This window comes from Trichomycterus rosablanca, chromosome 13 (genome assembly GCF_030014385.1).
Source record: "Trichomycterus rosablanca isolate fTriRos1 chromosome 13, fTriRos1.hap1, whole genome shotgun sequence".
Classification (NCBI taxonomy): domain Eukaryota; kingdom Metazoa; phylum Chordata; class Actinopteri; order Siluriformes; family Trichomycteridae; genus Trichomycterus; species Trichomycterus rosablanca.
Window position 1 is genome coordinate 23,941,210 of NC_086000.1, and position 21,392 is coordinate 23,962,601.

The 21,392-nt window shown below is 39.8% G+C and overlaps 1 protein-coding gene across 1 annotated transcript in view; it reads left to right on the forward strand.

The window, feature by feature from the left end:
- The window catches only part of plcb4a (phospholipase C, beta 4a), an 83,102-nt gene that overhangs the window by 35,175 nt on the left and 26,535 nt on the right, over nucleotides 1–21,392 (forward strand). The window contains exons 16-23 of the mRNA XM_063007994.1: nucleotides 281–376; nucleotides 641–735; nucleotides 4,569–4,713; nucleotides 5,913–5,997; nucleotides 12,502–12,626; nucleotides 14,926–14,977; nucleotides 17,876–17,978; nucleotides 20,917–21,081. Of these exons, the coding sequence (XP_062864064.1) occupies nucleotides 281–376; nucleotides 641–735; nucleotides 4,569–4,713; nucleotides 5,913–5,997; nucleotides 12,502–12,626; nucleotides 14,926–14,977; nucleotides 17,876–17,978; nucleotides 20,917–21,081 (866 nt within the window). The remainder of the gene's footprint in view (nucleotides 1–280; nucleotides 377–640; nucleotides 736–4,568; nucleotides 4,714–5,912; nucleotides 5,998–12,501; nucleotides 12,627–14,925; nucleotides 14,978–17,875; nucleotides 17,979–20,916; nucleotides 21,082–21,392) is intronic.

A 21,392-nucleotide genomic window follows, 5' to 3' on the forward strand; every position in this document is an offset into this window, starting at 1 on the left:
ATGCCAGACGTTGAAATTAATGGTGATGAAATACAGACTGCATAACATTACTCCATTCATGTTAAAGTGTACAAATCTGCCACTGGTTGGTAAAAAGAAGCTTCCAGTGGCTTTAAACATGTGAAATAGGCATGTGCTTTCCTCTGAATGTCTTCAGCCAGTGTGCGTTAAAAATTGATAGTGCAGGTAATCTACATAGAACACTGTATTAAATGTTCACTTATTGTTTCTTAATTATTACTTACATAACAATATAATTAATATCATTTCTGTTTGGTAGAGCAACTGGAGCACTTCAGGAAACATATGGAAACTGGAGAAATGAACATGTCTACCAGCATATCAGAGGATGAGAACGAGGAGGATGCTACCTCCGGTGGGAAAGTGCTGGTTCTCCAGCTGTTCAAATGCACAGCACACAAAGTCATTATATTAAGAACACTTGCTTATCCCCAGACACTTAGACCATTAGCTAAATGCAGTCAAACATAATAGAATGTTTTACGTTTTAAACCTCCCTTTTGGACTGTTTTAGGAACATAGATGACTGTGCTGTGTAAAGCCTAGTGCTAATGAGTAATAAGTACCTGATGGCTTTTTTAATAGAGGTAATGTTTCTGTTCTTTTAATGTGTGTGTAGCGGAGATTGTGGATGAGGCTCATCCCGAACGGATGTGTGGTCTTGTCGCTAGCCAGACGAGTAATACTGAGGGAGCTGCACCTGGGACAAGAAAGGTTGTATTATATTTATTTACTACAATTTGTCACATAGCTTAAATAATGTGGTAACACTTTTTTTTATACGAGGGATCTTCGAAAAGTTTCTGCACTTTTATATTTTGGTTGGAAACAGTGAGGGTGGGAGCAGTAGTAATTGGTCATGTCTGAAAGACTGAGAGAGAGTTGATAGTCCGGATTTAGCACCATCTGATTTCCACCTTTTTGGACCACTCAAAGAAGCTTTAAGGGGAAGAAAATTTTCATGTGATGATGATGTGAAAGCAGAGGTGCATCAGTGGCTACGAGCTCAACCAGAAAATTTTTTGCTGATGGCATTAAAAATTTGGTACGGACGTGGTGGTGCAGCGGTAAAAACACATGCTGGCACACCAGAGCTGGGATCTCGAATACATCGTATCGGGTCTTAGCTCTGCCTGCCGGCTGGGCTGAGCAGCCACAGGACCAACGATTGGCTTGTTGTTCATGTAGGGGCGGGGCATTAAGCCGGATTGGGACTCTCTCATAACTAATGCAACTACGACCTCTGCTGGCTGGTTGATGGCGCCTGCACAGAGGTGGGGAAAAGAGTGCAGATCAGGATGTGTCTCTCCGTACACAGAGCTGATCCGCAGCTGATGTCGTCTAGTGTGGGTGAGAAGATGCATGCGGCTGCTGCCCACGTGTCAGAGGGGACGTGGGTTAGCTTCATTCTCCTCAAATCAGAGCCGGGGCCAGCATTAGTGGAGAGGAAGCATGATGCAATCGGGCAGTTTGGCGTGCTAAAAGTTGGGAGAAAAAGGGGAGAAAATGCATAAACAGTATATACAGGTGCTGGTCATAAAATTAGAATATCATGAAAAAGTTGATTTATTTCAGTAATTCCATTCAAAAAGTGAAACTTATTATATTCATTCATTACACACAGACTGATATATTTCAAATGTTTATTTTTTTTAATGTTGATGATTATAACTGACAACTAATGAAAACCCCAAATTCAGGATCTCAGAAAATTAGAATATTACTTAAGACCAATACAAAAAAAAGATTTTTAGAAATGTTGGCCAACTGAAAAGTATGAAGATGAAAAGTATGAGCATGTACAGCACTCAATACTTAGTTGGGGCTCCTTTTGCCTGGATTACTGCAGCAATGCGGCGTGGCATGGAGTCCATCAGTCTGTGGCACTGCTCAGGTGTTATGAGAGCCCAGGTTGCTCTGATAGTGGCCTTCAGCTCTTCTGAATTGTTGGGTCTGGCGTATCGCATTTTCCTCTTTACAATACCACATAGATTTTTTATGGGGTGAAGGTCAGGCGAGTTTGCTGGCCAATTAAGAACAGGGATACCATGGTCCTTAAAGCAGGTACTGGTAGCTTTGGCACTGTGTGCAGGTGCCAAGTCCTGTTGGAAAATGAAATCTGCATCTCCATAAAGTTGGTCAGCAGCAGGAAGCATGAAGTGCTCTAAAGCTTCCTGGTAGACGGCTGCGTTGACCTTGGACCTCAGAAAACACAGTGGACCAACACCAGCAGATGACATAGCACTCCAAACCATCACTGACTGTGGAAACTTTACACTGGACCTCAAGCAACGTGGATTCTGTGCCTCTCCTCTCTTCCTCCAGACTCTGGGACCTTGATTTCCAAAGGTAATGCAAAATTTACTTTCATCAGAGAACATAACTTTGGACCACTCAGCAGTCCTTTTTGTCTTTAGCCCAGACGAGACGCTTCTGACGCTGTCTCTTGTTCAAGAGTGGCTTGACACAAGGAATGCGACAGCTGAAACCCATGTCTTGCATACGTCTGTGCGTGGTGGTTCTTGAAGCACTGACTCCAGCTGCAGTCCACTGTTTGTGAATCTCCCCCACATTTTTGAATGGGTTTTGTTTCACAATCCTCTCCAGGGTGCGGTTATCCCTATTGCTTGTACACTTTTTTCTACCACATCTTTCAATGGGTTTCAGCGGTCTCATTCCTTGTGTCAAGCCACTCTTGAACAAGAGACAGCGTCAGAAGCGTCTCGCCTGGGCTAAAGACAAAAAGGACTGCTGAGTCGTCCAAAGTTATGTTCTCTGATGAAAGTAAATTTTGCATTACCTTTGGAAATCAAGGTCCCAGAGTCTGGAGGAAGAGAGGAGAGGCACAGAATCCTTGCTTGAGGTCCAGTGTAAAGTTTCCACGGTCAGTGATGGTTTGGAGTGCCATGTCATCTGCTGGTGTTGGTCCACTGTGTTTTCTGAGGTCCAAGGTCAACGCAGCCGTCTACCAGGAAGTTTTAGAGCACTTCATGCTTCCTGCTGCTGACCAACTTTATGGAAATGCAGATTTCATTTTCCAACGGGACTTGGCACCTGCACACAGTGCCAAAGCTACCAGTACCTGCTTTAAGGACCATGGTACCCCTGTTCTTAATTGGCCAGCAAACTCGCCTGACCTTCACCCCATAAAAAATCTATGGGGTATTGTGAAGAGGAAGATGCGATACGCCAGACCCAACAATTCAGAAGAGCTGAAGGCCACTATCAGAGCAACCTGGGCTCTCATAACACCTCAGCAGTGCCACAGACTGATGGACTCCATGCCACGCCGCATTGCTGCAGTAATCCAGGCAAAATGAGCCCCAACTAAGTATTGAGTGCTGTACATGCTCATACTTTTCATGTTCATACTTTTCAGTTGGCCAACATTTCTAAAAATCCTTTTTTTGTATTGGTCTTAAGTAATATTCTAATTTTCTGAGATCCTGAATTTGGGGTTTTCATTAGTTGTCAGTTATAATCATCAACATTAAAAAAATAAACATTTGAAATATATCAGTCTGTGTGTAATGAATGAATATAATATACAAGTTTCACTTTTTGAATGGAATTACTGAAATAAATCAACTTTTCATGATATTCTAATTTTATGACCAGCACCAGTATATATACAAAAACAAAAAGTTGGTACGAGGCTGAAAGAAATGCATTGGAAGGTGACTATGTAGAAAAGTGATGTCATTTGTTTTTGAAATTCTTAATAAATAGAGTTAAAAAAAGTGCTGAAACTTTTGGAAGAATCCTCGTAGATAGAGTTTAGGTGTTTCAGCCACACCAGTTGCTAACTTGTGCAGAAAATAATGAATATGCTTTTACCTTTGTGGCAACTAATGAGAAAAGCCCTTTGCCTTTGTTGTTCTTAAGGTTTGATTAATTTAGTGGCACTAACTCCACTGACCTGCATACAGTCCTGACTTCAACCCAACTGAATAAATGTAGGAAAAATTGGAACCCTAATTGCGAACCAGGCTTTCTCTTCCAGCATCAACAGGAACAGTTGTAGGAACAGTTGTAGCCTAGCGGTTAAGAAACTGGACTAGTATAAGCAAAAGGTCGCTGGTTCAAACCGCACCACTGCCAGGTTGCCACTGTTGGGCCCTTGAGCAGGACCCTTAACCCTCAGTTGCTTAGACTGTAAGTCGCTTTGGATAAAAGTGTCTGCTAAATGCCGTAAATGTAAATCTTCCAGCAGACACACTGTCTTACTAGAACAGTTGAGGATGTTGAAGAATTATGCCAGTACTTATGTAATGAGATGTCTAAAAGCTTATGATCAAGTGTCCACATACTTTTGGCAATATAGTGTAGTATACTTTTTATTTTAACTTAATGTTTGCATGATTCATGTGTGTAGTAACATAAGTGTTTTAATAGACTATTATTAATAGATTAAATTAATCTAAGTCTTTCAGAAGTCTTTACAGTCTTAAGCCACTCTTGTATCTAGTCTTCTTGAGTTCAGTCTTTCTTGTCATCAACGTTTTTGCATGTTCTTCACTTTAATCCAAAATATATCTGTCATATAGGCTGGTGAAACAAATGTGGCAGATGAGCTTGCTCTGATTCAGTCTTACACATACGTCGCAGCCACCACTAATATTCACCCGTACTTATCCAGCATCATCAACTACGCACAGGCTGTAAAGTTTCTAGGTTTTGAGGAGGCTGAAGGCAAGTCTTTTTTTATTTTCTACTATATATACGAGGGGTCTTCAAAAAGTTTACACAATCTTTTTTTTACTTTATTTATTAAGGATTTCAAAAACAAATTACATCACTTTTCTACATAGTCACCTTCCGATGCATTTTTCCCAGCATCGTACCAACTGTTTCATGCCATTAGCAAAAAATGTTTGTGCTGCTGCTTTCACATCATCATCACATGAAAATCTTCTTCCCCTTAAAGCATCTTTGAGTGATCCAAAAAGGTGGAAATCAGATGGCACTAAATCCGGACTATAAGCTTTCTCCTCAGTCTCTCAGACATGACCAATTCCTACGCCTCCCACATGAACAACGATTGGAACTCTCTCATAACTAATGCAATTGTGACCTCTGCTGGCTGATTGATGGCACCTTCACAGAGACGGGGAGAGAGTGTGGATCAGGGTGTGTCTCTCCGTACACAGTGCTGATCCGCACTGCACTCGTCAAAGTGTAGGTGACAAAATGCATACGGCTGCTGCCCACGTGTCTGAGGGGGCGTGGGTTAGCTTCGTTCTCCTCAATCAGAGCAGGGATCGGCATTGGTGGAGAGGAAGCATGACTCAATCGGGCAATTAGACGCGCTACAAAGGAGAAAAGGGGAGAAAATGCATGAACAAAATATATATAAAAAAACATACTGTATGCTGATCGAATGCCCAAAATACTTAATGAGAATGGCAATGTATAGCAATACCAAAGAAGTAGAAACAATCCTCATTATTAAAAAAAATTGGTCTAAAAGAATGCACCGCTTGACAAGGGCTATAGACTGATAAAAAATGACCTACCCTTTCCTGCCGTGAATATAACCATTGTGTAAACAAAGCGTAAAACATCTAAATAAATGAATAAATAAATATTCAGCGCTTATAGAACATGAAAGTGTCAATTTTCTTAAGCCTTACCATTAAACAGTCAGTCAACAGTCCAAGTATTTACAGGAGCATTATGCTAAAATAGCAGGTGTTAGAAATATTAGTCTTAATGGCAGTACAATGATACAAAACTCAAAAGTATGTCCATATCTGACTGGCTGAATTGAGGTTTTGGATCCTAGCCAAATTTTTTGTCCAAAAACTAGCCTTTAAACTGCCCTGATTTGAAGTGGTTTTTCTGGAAAGTTGGACTACAATTTGTCTTTTGTCTTTCTTATGTTTTTACAGATAAGAACATCCACTTCAACATGTCCTCCTTTAACGAGTCTGTAGGATTAGGATACTTAAGGACCAATGCCATTGAATTTGTCAAGTATCCTTTTTGCTGTGAATAAAGCACTCCAACCACAATTATTGAACAGCTAGTTCTCAAAAGAGAATTTGGGTAAATGGTTTAACCTGTATGATAAATAGGCTTTTTAATTAAACTTTTGAAATAATAGTAATTAGACAAACCCTCACATCCCAGGAGTTACATTACATTGGCTGACTGAGTGTGTATCATTATGTAATTGGAGACAAATCTGAATATTCTGCCTAGCAGTGCTAAATCGTTATCAGTTTCCTTCATCTCTTTCATGCTAGGACATTCAGAATTCCTGCTAATCCCTAGTTGTTCTGGAACGTGACTCCTGTTTTAATAAGATTTTTTTTTGAAGAGACAGGCCCTGCTTGCATAGATTGCTTTGTGCCCTAATGATATACACTCATTCAGCATTTTATGTGGTACACATACCATTAAGTTGCAGTTTAAAAAGTTAGTAAAGTGCAAATCTGCCTATCTAAGATATACACTGATCAGCCATAACATTAAAACCACCTCCTTGTTTCTACTCACTAACCATTTTATCAGCTCCACTTACCATATAGAAGCACTTTGTAGTTCTACAATTACTGACTGTAGTCCATCTGTTTCTCTGCATGCTTTGTTAGCCCCCTTTTATGCTGTTCTTTAATGGTCAGGACCCCCACAGGACCACTACAGAGCAGGTATTATTTAGGTGGTGGATCATTCTCAGCACTGCAGTGACACTGACATGGTGGTGGTGTGTTAGTGTGTGTTGTGCTGGTATGAGTGGATAAGACACAGCAGCACTGATGGAGTTTTTAAACACCTCACTGTCACTGCTGGACTGAGAATAGTCCACCAACCAAAAATATCCAGCCAACAGCGCCCCGTGCGCAGTGTCCTGTGACCACTGATGAACGTCTAGAAGATGACCAACTCAAACAGCAGCAATAGATGAGCGATCTATTAGAAGTGTCTAATAGAGTGGACAGTGAGTGGACACGGTATTTAAAAACTCCAGCAGCACTGCTGTGTCTGATCCACTCATACCAGCACAACACACACTGACACACCACCACCATGTCAGTGTCAATGCAGTGCTGAGAATGATCCACCACCCAAATAATACCTGCTCTGTGGTGGTCCTGACCACTGAAGAACAGGGTGAAGGCAGGCTTAAAAAGTATGTAGAGAAACAGATAGACTACAGTCAGTAATTGTAGAAGTACAAAGTGCTTCTATATGGTAAGTGGAGCTGATAAAATGGACAGTGAGTGTAGAAACAAGGAGGTGCTTTTAATGTTGATCAGTGTATGTCCTAAACTGTAGTTATGAGTTTAACTCTTGTTATGATGTTAGGCACACCTTTTAATGTGAACCATCACATGACATGTTTAGCAGGTCTTTCACACAGCATTAATGTGCTTCACATCAATGACATTGATGTTCAATCCCTTCAATTTCATTGAATTAATAAATAATTTTAAATAAGATTTAATGTTAACTTTTAAAATAGCAAGGTTATTTTAAATAGTTTTTAGTAAACATGTTTCTCTATGTTTAAAGTAACGGTGGGAACTGAATGGTAAGTAATGGCATTCCTGGCACAATGTGCTACAGAGTTTTAATATTTAAATAGTTAACGTGTTTTAATGAAGGACAGATTTTGTATTTCAGTGCAGAGCTATGACAGAATGCACTTCCTTACTGTTGGGCAGTTTTAGATATTTCTTTGTAGTTACTAATGTGGATATTTGGGAAAATATCTAGCATTTAAAAACTGTATTTTGCCTAACGTCATCTATTATGTTTTTATTGGCTTATTTGGGTGGCACTGTTGCCTCACAGCGAGAAGGTCCTGGGTTCGATCCTCAGGTGGGCGGTCTGGGTCCTTTCTGTGTGGAGTTTGCATGTTCTCCCCGTGTCTGTGTGGGTTTCCTCCCACAGTCCAAATGCAAGTGAGGTGAATTGGAGATACAAAATCGTCCATGACTGTGTTCGACATTAAACTTGTGAACTTGATGAATCTTGTGTAACGAGTAACTACCGTTTCTGTCATGAATGTAACCAAAGTGTAAAACATGATGCTAAAATACTAATAAATAATAAATAAATAAACTATTGACTTATTTCAAGAATAATTCTGGTTCACAAAAGAAAATACACTGTGGACTTCATTACCAGTGTAATTCACTTTGACAACCACTGGAGTTGTTTGCTGTAAAATTTAATTCACCTGACATGGTCTGACAGAAGGCTGTATGCTGGGTTCACAATGTACCAACTTTTTAGATATAAATAAATAGACAGATATTACTTAGACAGATAAGCAGCACAGCTAACAACCTTAGGCTATAATAAACATGACACGTTGGCAGTCTGACCCTAAAACTTCTCATATGTTTAAGGTAACCTATGTATTTTGAACAAATCAGCCTGAATTTCAGTACCAACTTATTCCAGTATACGCATAGAAAGGAATAGAAAGGAATTAAAATGGAATAGAAACTTTGTCATTGTACATAGTACAACGAAATACTGTGTGGTGCTTCTCAACATAAATGAATAATATAAAAAAGAAAAACAATTGCAACAAGGAAAACAACACACAGACGTAAAAAACATGCAGTCAATAATAGCAGCATATATGATTTGAGGTGCAAAGTGGCAAATATGAGGTGCAAAAATGCTTCAGTTCTTAAGGGTTTGGGCAGGGGTGTACAGAGGGAGTGATAGAGGTCACAGCCTGCTAGTCCGAGTTTTTATTGACCTGTATCCCCGTCCTGAAGGCAGAGGGACAAACAGTCTGTGTCCTGGGTGGGTGGAATCTTTAGTAATGTTGCTGGCTTTCTTCTAATAGAGTAGAATAGAATGCCTTTGCATATCCCAACTTGTTTGGAAGCTGGGGTCAGCCATTGCATGACGCCCCTGGAGCAGACAGGGTTAAGCGCCTTGCTCAAGGACCCAACAGTGGCTGCATGGCAGAGCTGGGATTCAAACTCTCAACCTTTCAATTGATAGCTCAAAGCTCTACCCACTAGGCTACCACTGTCTTTGAACTACATGCTAAAAGTCACTTTAAAGTGAAGAATTGGTTTCTCAGTAAGAGGCTGAATAATGGAGTAATATTTCAACACTGGCCTCATTTTGGGACAGTAGCACAGCTGGTACTGTGTGTGTCGCACACCAGCATGGGTTCTGGGGAGCCAGCTTCCAGGTACTGTCTGTAAGGTGTTTTTCTTTTACTTTCTTTGTGCATGTAAGTTTTTATCCAGATACTCTAGGTTCCCTGTCACACTTTAAATAAATGGTTTAGCAGATCTTTCCAAAATGCTTTCTCTTTACACATTCTCTGCTGTAGCCTCCATAACATCTGTTACAAAACTATTAGTGCACATAAAGACCACATGATCAGTAATGCCCTGTTATTGTATACTTCTTGTGATTTACTGCCTGTGGTGGGCTTGGTGTTTGTTTAGAGGTCTGTTGTTTGCATCTTGGAGGTTGACCGTGTCAGAGATTGGTTTGCTGGTATGGTTAAGCAATGTATAAATATTCTATTCAGAATTCTATTCAGAATAAAACAGATTAGTCTTAGTAAGCAGGTCTGTTCTGGTGATTAAGAAACATTAGAAATCTGTAAGCTGTAGCCTAGTGGTTAAGGTACAGGACTAGTAATCAGAGGGTCACTGGTTCAAGCCCCACCACTGCCAGGTTGCTACTGTTGGGCCGAAAACAGTATGCAGAAAATGTAAATGTATAAGTGTATACACTATAAAATTGAGTATAATTGAGAACTGAGTATGACTGTAGAATTTATCATTCTAAAACCAGCCTCAAATCATGGCACTTCCTCTATCATACATTCTGGTTGGCATTAGGGTTTGTTGTAGAGGCACAGTAGTCTGTTTTTTTAGGGTCGTGATTGATTGATTGATTCAGTCAATCATCAGTTCATTGATTTCTTGATTTCCGTCTGTCTTTCTTTTCATTTTTCTTGCCTCACAGCAAGGAGGTCCTGGGTTTAATTTCCAGGTGGGCAGCCTGGGTCTTTTCTGTGTGGAGTTTGCATGTTCTCCCGTGGGTTTCCTCCGGGAGCTCCGGTTTTCTTCTCACAGTTCAAAGACGTGCAAGTGAGGTGAATCGGAGATACAAAATTGTCCATGACTGTGTTTGACATGTGAACCTTGTGAACTGATGAATCTTGTGTAATGAGTAACTACCGTTTCTGTCATGATTGTAACCAAGTGCGTAAACCATGGCATTACAAATCCTAATAAATAAAGAAATAAATCAATAACTGTTTAGAAAAGGTAAAGGGCGCCCAGGTGGCGCAGCGGAATATTCCGCTAACACGCCAGCGCTGAGATTCTGAACTCCTTGGTTCGAAACTCGGCTTTGCCACCAGTCAGCTGGGCGCCATTTAGCGGGCATAATTGGCAGTACCTGCAGCAGACACGGTTTTGCTAGGGCAAGATGACCAGACTATGTGACTGGGGTCTTCAAGTGCTGTGTAAGGACCCTGACTGGCAGATAGAGAGGCGCCGCTGCAGAGTGCATAGGTGAAAAAGGGTTCCGCCAAAGGCTGCGCGCAGGTCAGAGGAGACATAAGAGGCAATATACCCACCTCGACTGCAATCAGGGATCCCTCAGCAGTGGAAGACAAACTGACTATGCTAAAATGAGAAAAAATGCATAAATAAAATAGAAAAAAAAAGGTCAGCAAGTGAATTTTTATCCGACAGGGCATAATTTACCTTCATTATTAAATGACTTATTAAATTACAATTAATATTGGTTAATTTATTTAAATTAATTTTTGTATCTTTTTTTTACATTTCCTCTTTACTGTGGTGCCCTATGCATAGATAGATAGATAGATAGATAGATAGATAGATAGATAGATAGATAGGTAGGTAGGTAGGTAGGTAGGTAGGTAGGTAGGTAGGTAGATAGACAGACAGACAGAGATAGACGGATGGATGGATGGATGGACGGACAGACAGTAAGACATACAGATAGACGCAGACAGCTAGATAGATGTATAGATAGACATGGATGGATGGATGGATGGATGGATGGATGGATAGATAGATAGACTTGGACAGACAGATGGATGGACAGACAGACACACAGATAGATAGATGTATAGATAGACAGACCGATGGACGGACGGACGAACGGATAGATAGACAGACAGACAGCTAGATGGATGGATGGATGGATGGATGGATGGATGGATGGATGGATGGATGGACGGACGGACGGATGGACCGACAGACAGCTATATAGATGGATGGATGGATGGATGGATGGATGGATGGACCGACAGACAGCTATATAGATAGATAGATAGATGGATGGATGGATGGACGGACGGACGGACGGACGGATGGACCGACAGACAGCTATATAGCTAGAAAGATAGATAGATGGATGGATGGATGGACGGACGGACGGACAGACAGACAGATAGCTATATAGCTAGATAGATAGACAGATAGATAGATAGATAAACAGATAGATAGATAGATAGACAGACAGATAGACAGACAGACAGACAGACAGACAGATAAACAGATAGCTAGATAGACAGACAGACAGACAGACAGACAGACGGATGGACGGATGGGTGGACGGACAGACAGTAAGACATACAGATAGACGCAGACAGATAGATAGATGTGTAGATAGACATAGACAGACGGATGGATGGATGGATGGATGGATGGATAGATAGATAGACGGACGGACAGACAGATAGATAGACTTAGACAGACAGATGGATGGACAGACAGACAGACATACAGATAGATAGACACAGACAGACAGATAGATAGATGTATAGATAGACATAGAGAGACCGATGGATGGATGGATGGATGGATAGATAGATAGACTTAGACAGACAGATAGATGGATGGACAGACAGACAGACATACAGATAGATAGACACAGACAGACAGATAGATGTATAGATAGACATAGACAGACAGATGGATGGATGGATGGATGGATGGATGGATGGACGGACGGACACTATTGATCCCGAAGGAAATTAAAGTGCATCATGTTCGGCACCTTTGTTGGCTGCAGACACACACAGTTCACGCCCCCTACATGCGTAAAACCACAGAATGCTTCATTTACCAGCATAAATTATAATAATTACTAAGCAGGTGTTTGCTTCCTTTCACTGGGTAAAATTAACAGCAGCATTATAAAATTAACAACAGGACATCAAAATTAACAGCAGCATTTATATCTAACCACTGAGCATATCTACATATTCACTAAGCATTTGTGAATATGTAGATTTTACAACAAACTTATGCAGATGTCATAATCCAGGTGCTTTTTTTTGCATTCATAGCTCATAAAAGTATAGTCTTTAAAACAATAGCCCCTACTGTATGCCAGTAGCATAAACCGTCGCATGATTCTAAATGACTTTTGCTGCAGTTTATAATACACAGAATATGTATACATCTAACCCATCATGTGTGTTTCCCTGACTGAATTACACATCTACAACAAGCGCCAGATGAGTCGAATCTATCCCAAAGGCGGTCGAGTGGACTCTAGTAACTATATGCCTCAGATCTTTTGGAATGCTGGCTGCCAGATGGTTGCTCTGAACTTTCAGACCCCAGGTGAGGCAAACAGCATAATTGCTACATGCTTTTACTACTCCCTGCATATCCATACAACCAGAAGTGCAAAAAGCCTTACATTATTTACCACGCCATGCCAGAATTGCGAGGAGCTGCTGCAATTCAATTAACTACAGTAGTGGAATACTGTTAATGCGCGTCATGTGGCGTTCTGCTAAGTAATCCTGGACAAAACCTATTGTTCATTGCTAATTTCCTCGAAATGTATTAAATACAGTATCAATTTCAATCCAGCTACATTTAAAATCAGATTTATATAATAAATACCCTACTTGGATGCTGGGTTTTAATTATATACACCCGTCAAGCACTTTATAAGAAACGCAGTCAGTCAGTGGTCTGAATACTTTCTGAATTCACTCTGTACATACTTTCATCCATTGAATAAAAAACCCTGATCAGAAGGTAATTATCTGGGAGACCATATATATATATATAATACCTGCTCTGTAGTGGTCCTGTGGGGGTCCATTATGATTTTATTGGTTTTTATGATTTATTATGATTATTATTATGGTTTTTGGTTTAAAAGAAATATTATGATTTTTGGTTTAAAAGAAAAATGCATTTTAGAATTTTTAATATATATTTTTTTTAATACTGCAGTTACTATTTTTGGTCCAGTGATACTTCAGAGAGTTATTATCAAGATACACTACATTTCACTGGTTGCTGGCTAAGCCATATTTTTGAATAGTTACAAGCACAGACACCAGAAACCTTTATGTCCTTCCAAGACATCTGGAGCAGCCACGTTTGGAAGTTTCTTTTGAAGGCCAGTGCATATCTAAAACCCAAATGAGTGTGCTCAGCAATCAGAAACCTGTTTGAACATCTGCAGTTTGCTGAGAGCTTACACATAAGACACTGTTTGAAAATCAAGTGAAATGTCACAGAGTCTGGGTCAAATAAAAATGTGAATCTGAACAAATCTGCTCCACCATGTTATAGTCCAACTTTTAAAGGTATTATGGGATATCAATATTTTAACACCGGGTGGGAGGAGGGTGCGGCAGATTGTGTTGCCGCCGTACAGAATCAGTGTTCTGCTTGGAGTTTTTCTTCAAGTGTTCTAAGGTTTTTGTCCATCTCATAAAAGGGTCATTCCTGGGATTGGGTGCCTTTTGGACCTTTAAAACTTTTTGAAAATGAAACACATTTGTTTTCATGTTTTATTATAAAAAGGACATGTTATACTTTTCCAAACTAATATTGGTCAAGCTAAATTACACATGCACTGCGACGTCCACCCTGTTATTAGGTTGTACCAGGGTGTACCATAACAGGGTGGACATTCTGACATAAAATTAGCCATTAGCTAGCGAGTGAACAAACCATGCTAGCATAAAAGTGAATTCAGACAAAGAATTCTCTGCTTTTTAGTATGATTATTTTTCAAATGATCAAATCGTATTGCTTTTTCTCATATATCCCATAACAGGGTGGACATGTTATGGTTGACCATATAAGACTTTTAGGATAAAATGTGGAAAAACAACATTAAAATGAGGAGTTAGCCACTCATCTTCCACAGTTGTTTTCCTTCCAGAAAGATCATGTGAGCTTCAGGAAATGATGTCAGTATGCAAAACAGTTCTTCATTTTAAGAGACAGTAGTAAGAAATAACAGGGTGGACAGCAACTTGAGGGACATGTGCAAAACCCTTATAATCAGCAATAAAATGAAACTCATAAAGTTTAGAGTGACTTAAGCAAACCTTTTAAACAGTATTGAAAGACTGAGATATTTTCATGATTAAACCTCATGTATCCATCACTAAATCAGAATGTACAGCACTGGGGACATGGGAAAACCTCTGGTATCTAAGAGATAAAAACAATATGTATACAGTTTTTTTGAAAACATTGTGTTTAGTATTTGAAAGTGTTAATTATTTCAGTAAGATGTTTAGAAATTGTATTGTTTAAAATGTACTTAATACATACAATGATCAGTACTGCATGGGGACACAAGGCACCGAATTGTAGGAATGACCCAAAAACATGGTAGTTGGTTGAATGGTTACTTAATTGCCCACATGTGTGAGTGAATGGGTGTATATGTTGTTTAATGACTTGAGAGGACTAGCACCCAGTGTTGTTGGGATTGTTCTGGTGAAGCCTTTGTTGATGTGGAGGAATGCTTTTTGTTGTTGTCATGGTGAAATGTTCCTCTTTATCATCAGCTTTTTACCAGATGCCTGAAGGCTTTGTGCTATAATTGATTGATATTTGGAATGTACTTATACATATTTATAATAGTTATGTCTTTCTTTAGATTTGACAATGCAGCTGAACCAGGGGAAATTTGAATACAATGGATCATGTGGGTATGTGAACATTACTTTTACTTTAAGACTGCGTAGTTGCATTTTACGGTTGCAATGTCTTAACTGTATGTATTCATTTTCTATATGGCAAAAATACTGTGTATAAAGAAAAACCCTTGTAGTGTATGTGATGGTAGTCCTGGGATTCATGTGGCTTTATAATTAGAACATAAAACTTCTTGTCAAAAAACAGAACTGAGTTATTTTATAAGTTTATTGTAGGTGTTCAAAAACATTGGTCAAGAAAAATTTTAATTTTTCTTAATTTTTTAGGTAAGGGATTTTAATCTACAGCTGGTGACCTCTCTGGGCTCAAGTAAATAAGGCTACTTTGGCTAAACGTCAAACTGCTTTTTGCTGTGGTCAGAAATGTAGTCAAAATGTTTCTTATGAAAAATGTTTTTTTCTGGATGGTCAGAGAACCACCAAAACAGGTCTGGCATGAATTCAAAGCTGCTGGAAAATGGATCACAATGTCCACGGTCAGTCAAGTTTGGCATTGCCACAGGTTAAAATTCGCCATGGAAGAAAGAGGCTCTGCTGTTGCTTTTTGTCCATGTCCATCAGGAGCTGATATCAGAACAGTGTTTTTTGTATGCCAATAATGTCAATGGCAATTCCAAGCTTGTTTCACTCCAGCTTGAGCAGGATGCAAATTCATGGCTGAATATACTGTAAGAATGGGGTAGAGTGGGGTTACATAGTCTACAAATAGACCGATAGGCTACAGTCAGTAACTGTATACCCATCAAGGTAATCTTGGGGGGGGGGGGGGTAAATTAGTCATTTTAGCAGAAACTGTTTTATGTTTTCTGTTTCTACATCAAAAGACTGTTTTATGTTCTTTTTAATGAGTCTATAGATACTATTTTGGATATCAGTAATATAGTAAGGTAAAATACCCAATACCCAAATACATACACACCAACTGTACATTTTCACAAATTAAACATTGTCAAATGTAAGACGCCTGAGTTGGGTTTTATGGTTAAAAGCAGATATGGATGAAAATATTTCTAATGCAGATTAAGCTTACATTCAACTTTCAAGCAAGTTCTTCTATACAGCTGGGATCTGATGAGTGTAAGCATTACTATGATATTTTACCTGGGCCATTGAGCAAGATCCTTAGCCCTTAAACTTTGTGGTATTGCATCTACATGCACAAATGCCACTTAAAACTTTACTGTGCAAAAATGAAGCCTTATGTTAACCATGTCCAGATAAAGCGTTGACTTCTCTGGGCTCGGAGGCTTCTAGGATGGACCATCACACAGTGGAAATGTGTTTTGTGGTCAGATGAATCAGCATTCCAGGTCTTTTTTGCAAAAAAATGGACGCTGTGTACTCCGGACCAATCAGCAACAAGTCCAAAAGCCAGGGTCTGTCATGGTATTTTTAATGCAGATTAAGCTTAAATTCAAGACTAGTTCTTCTTTACAGATGAGATCTGATGAGAGCAAGCATTACTATGATCTTTTGCCATTGCTGGGCCATTAAGCAAGATCCTTAGCCCTTAATGGCTTGGGTTGTATTCGGTCACTATGGATTAAAGTGTCTACTAAATGTTGTAAATGTAAGTATACAAGGGGTGTATAAACCTTTGGGGTTATGGTGGAAGGAAATGTGTTTGTTATTAAAAACATATTACATTTAATTATTACTTACTAACTCACTGTCTTAACCGCTTATCCAATTAGAGTCCGGGGGGGGGACGTAGTGCCAGCTTTTCGATTTTCAATTAGCACAAGGCACACAGTAATCGCAGGGCAGACAAACATACACACTCACACATACACACACCCATTCACTTATAGGGCAATTCAGTGTCTCCAATTAACCTGACTGCATGTTTTTGGACTGTGGGAGGAAACCGGAGCTCCCGGAGGAAACCCACACAGACACAGGGAGAACAGACTCCACACAGAAAGGACCCAGACTGCCCCGCCTGGGGTTCGAACCCAGGACTTTCTTGCTGTGAGGCGACAGTGCTACCCACTGTGCTGCCCACATTTAATTATTAATTACACTTTTTTATGAAAATATCAAAAACACTAAACAAACCCTCTGGTCTGCTATGAATACAGTCCTGTTGGATCAGAGGTGATAATGTCCACAGGCATTTTAAAACGTGACTGAAGGTTGTTGTTGATCACAGTGTTCTAGCAGCTGCTAATTCATGGCAGGATTATTCATGTTGGTGGTTGGTTGGTCATTTTTACTTTTAATAGTGTGCAGTCAAACTGCACAGAGAAGATACCAGCTGTAGATACCAGTTGTAGTCACAGACTAATCACTAACAAATAATGAAGAGGTTTGAGTTAATAACTCAAGTTGCTGAATTAATATTTTAACACAGCGAATAAAAAAAAAATTGCAATAAACCTCTGAAACACTAAAAATCTGTTTTAGAAAAGCGTCCGTCATAAAAAATAATAGAAATCAATAAAAGCTTTTGACTGCTATGACATATCTCTTTCAAGTGTATGTAAAATGTTTATTTTTAATCAAATGTGCTAAAGTTAATGCTCATAATAAAGTGTACATATAACATTTATTGATTATTGCACAGTCAAAAACTCCTAGAAGAGCTCATAATCTGAAATTGAATTGCCCCAGTCAACAGCATTGATTACTTTCATCACATAACGATGTGTGATCCACACTGTGCACAGAGCCATGATGCTGGGAAAACCCTCCACATATTAGCACATTTATCAGGCAGAGCTGTACAGTACGCATAACTGTTGCCATCAATGTAAATTGAATACGCATCAGGAATGGCTTTATTAAATGGATCACTGCTGTAGGTGAGATATAATGCCTGCATTGTTGAATAACTCAGTTGGGGCATCAGAAATAAAACAGCTTCTTACTTAATGTTTTTTTTTCTTGCAGATATTTGCTGAAGCCAGATTTCATGCGTCGACCAGACCGCATGTTTGATCCTTTTTCAGAGACTCCTGTGGACGGAGTGATTGCTGCCACATGCAGTGTGCAGGTTTGGATAATTAAGTTTTATTCAATTATGTCGGCCAGTCATAGATCTACAGTCCCCTCCAAAAGTATTGGAACAGTAAGGCCAATCCCTTTATTTTTGCTGTAGACTGAAAACATTTGGGTTTGACATTAAAAGATGAATATGAGACAAAAGATCAACATTTCAGCTTTTATTTCCAGGTATTTACATCTGGATCTGATACACAGTTCAGAAGATAGCACCTTTTGTCTGAACCCACCCATTTTTCTTGTGAGCAAAAGTATTGGAACAGATCAAGCCTGTGACCCATTGACATCGCTAAACTTTTGCATTCTTCTTTTGTGATGTTTTTCCAGGCTTTTACTGCAGCCTCTTTCAGTTGGTGTTTGTCGGTGTTGGGGTTACTGCCTTCAGCAGGTAAAATGCGTGCTCTATAGGGTTTAAGTCTGGAGATTGACTAGGCCACTCCAAAACCTTCCACTTCTTGCCCCTGATGAACTCCTTTGTAGTTTTGGCAGTGTGTTTTGGATCATTATCTTGCTGCATGATTAAGGATCTCCCAATCAGTTTGGTTGCATCTTTCTTTAAATTAACAGACAAAATGTTTCTGTAGACTTCTGAGTTCATTGTACTGCTGCCATCATGCGTGACATCATCAATGAAGATTAATGAGCCCGTCCCAGAAGAAGCCATGCAAGCCCAAGCCATGACATTACCTCCACTGTGTTTTACAAATGAGCTTGTATGTTTGGGATCATGAGCAGATCCTTTCTTTCTCCAAACTTTAGCCTTTCCATCACATTGGTAAAGGTTAATCTTTGTCTCATCAGTCCATAAAACTTTATCTGTACTTCTTGGCAAATTCCAGCCTGACCTTCCTATTCTTCTTGCTCATTAGTGGTTTGCATCTTCTGGTGAAGCCTCTGTACTTTTGTTCATGAAGTCTTCTGCGAACAGTAGATTGTGATACCTTCACTCCTGCCCTCTGGAGGTTGTTGCTGATGTCACTAACAGTTGTTTTAGGGTCTTTCTTTACAGCACGCACAATGTTTCTGTCATCAACTACTGTTGTTTTCCTGGGTCTACTTGTTCGACATCTGTTACTTAGTACACCAGTGACAACTTTTTTCTTCAGGACATTCCAAACGGTTGTACTGGCTATGGCCAATATTTGTGCAATGGCTCTGATTGATTTTCCATCTTCTCTCAACTTCACAATTGCTTGTTTTTCACCCATAGACAGCTCTCTGGTTTTCATGTTGGTTACTCCTCTAACTATAAATGCACAGTCTGCACAGGCAAAACCCAAATCTGAAACTTAGCGTAGACATTCAGCGCTATTTATTGTTTAAATAATCAATGTAACAGGACACACCTGGGCAACAAAACACACCTGACAGTCACATGTTCCAATACTTTTGCTCACAAGAAAAATGGGTGGGTTCAGACAAAAGGTGCTATCTTCTGAACTGTGTATCAGATCCAGATGTAAATACCTGGAAATAAAAGCTGAAATGTTTTGTCTTTTGTCTCATATTCATCTTTTAATGTCAAACCCAAATGTTTTCAGTCTACAGCAAAAATAATGGCATTGGCCTCACTGTTCCAATACTTTTGGAGGGGACTGTATATACAGGTATGATTGGCTTTAGCTGTGGCAAACGGACTGGGGGTTGAGTTGGCTGAGGCACAGGGTGTGATCATTTAGGAAAAAACAGACCACCACAATACTGACCAGGATAAAGCGGTGTTAGGTGCAGCTTAAATTCAATACACAGATATCCCATTTCTAGACATAGATCAGGAGAGGAAGAACTCCATGAATCCTGTCTGGGGAAAACACTCAGACTAAAGACAAGGTCAGAGTTTAAGGCTTCAGTTATTGTTATATAATGTAATAGTGTTATATTACATTTATGTCTCTAGAACAGGCTTAATGCTGGGCACTCAGGTGGGCTTCTACACGAACAACGATTGACTGTTGTTCAAGGGGGGTGCCGGACGGGACTTCATAACTGAATCAATTACAACCCCTGCTGGCTGATTGATGCCGCCTGCACAGGGTGTGTCTCTCCGTACACAAAGCTGATCTGCATATGAAATTGCCTTGTGCAGGTGAAAAGTTGTAGTCGGCTACTGCTTTTGGCTCTTCTCAACCAGGGTGGAGATCAGCATTAGTAGAGAGGAGGGGTAATGCAATCGGGTAATTGGATACAGTTAGACTGGGAGGAAAATAGGGAAAAAATGAAAAGAAAATTAATAAATGAATAAAAAATAGGCTAAACATTTAGTTAGAAGAAGTGAGATAGAAAAGGACATTACAACCAGAACAGCACCATAAGTATATGGATTCTTAAAACATCAAACAAACTGTGATAAACCTTTAAAGTGAAATGAAAAATGAGGGGTCCAGTGGGGGTGTGAATTGCACCACTTTATTTATTTGCCTTTGGGGGGTGGCAGTGTTGCACAGTGAGTAGCACTGTCGCCTCACAGCAAGAAGGTCCTGGGTTTGATTCCCAGGTGGGGTGGTCTGGGTCTCATGTTTCCTCCCACAGTCCAAAGATATGCAAGTAAGGTGAATTGGAGATACTAAACAAATCAACAATCAATTTCTGATTTGGGGTTGCATATTTGATTGTTTTTTTGTTTTTTTTTAACTGGGTACACCTGACTAGCTAAACCCTGTCTGTGAATATTAGTATTAGCTGAGAAAGTATGCAAGTTATAGGTAGAACAGACACACACATGGCATTTAAGGGTGTACTGCATGTTTGTAATGGCAGAAATCAGAAAATAGGGCATGCAAGTGCCTGCATACCCCTGGTTCTGCATCAGACTCTTATTTTCTCACGAAGATTGCAACCGCTGACCTTTCAGATCCTAGTGGGAAGTCCTAAACTGCAGTTACCCAGCAAATGGCTGAAAATGATTATAATCACTCTCTGAATTGATGCAGGTGATTTCAGGCCAGTTTCTCTCCGACAAGAAGATTGGCACATATGTGGAGGTGGATATGTACGGGCTGCCCACAGATACCATTCGGAAAGAGTTTCGGACCAGGATGGTGATTAATAATGGACTCAACCCTGTGTACAACGAAGAGCCCTTTGTTTTTCGAAAGGTAATTTTTGCTCTGGTCTAACTGAATAATTTGGTGTTTTTGTCAGGACGTTTTCAGTTACCAGCCACAGTCCCACAGTTTAAAACTTGATGATATCATTAAGATGAATCTGCAAAACACTCGAAGAGTAAAAGCTGGAAAGCACTTGGCTGTGTTAGCATTCCACTTTTTTCTACCTCTTATCTTTGCTCCACTGCACTGTGGATTTCTGCTTATCACTGAAATTCCTCATGCACACACACACACACACACACACACACACACACACACACACATAAATACAGGACTGAATATTACACTTTCTGCCAACA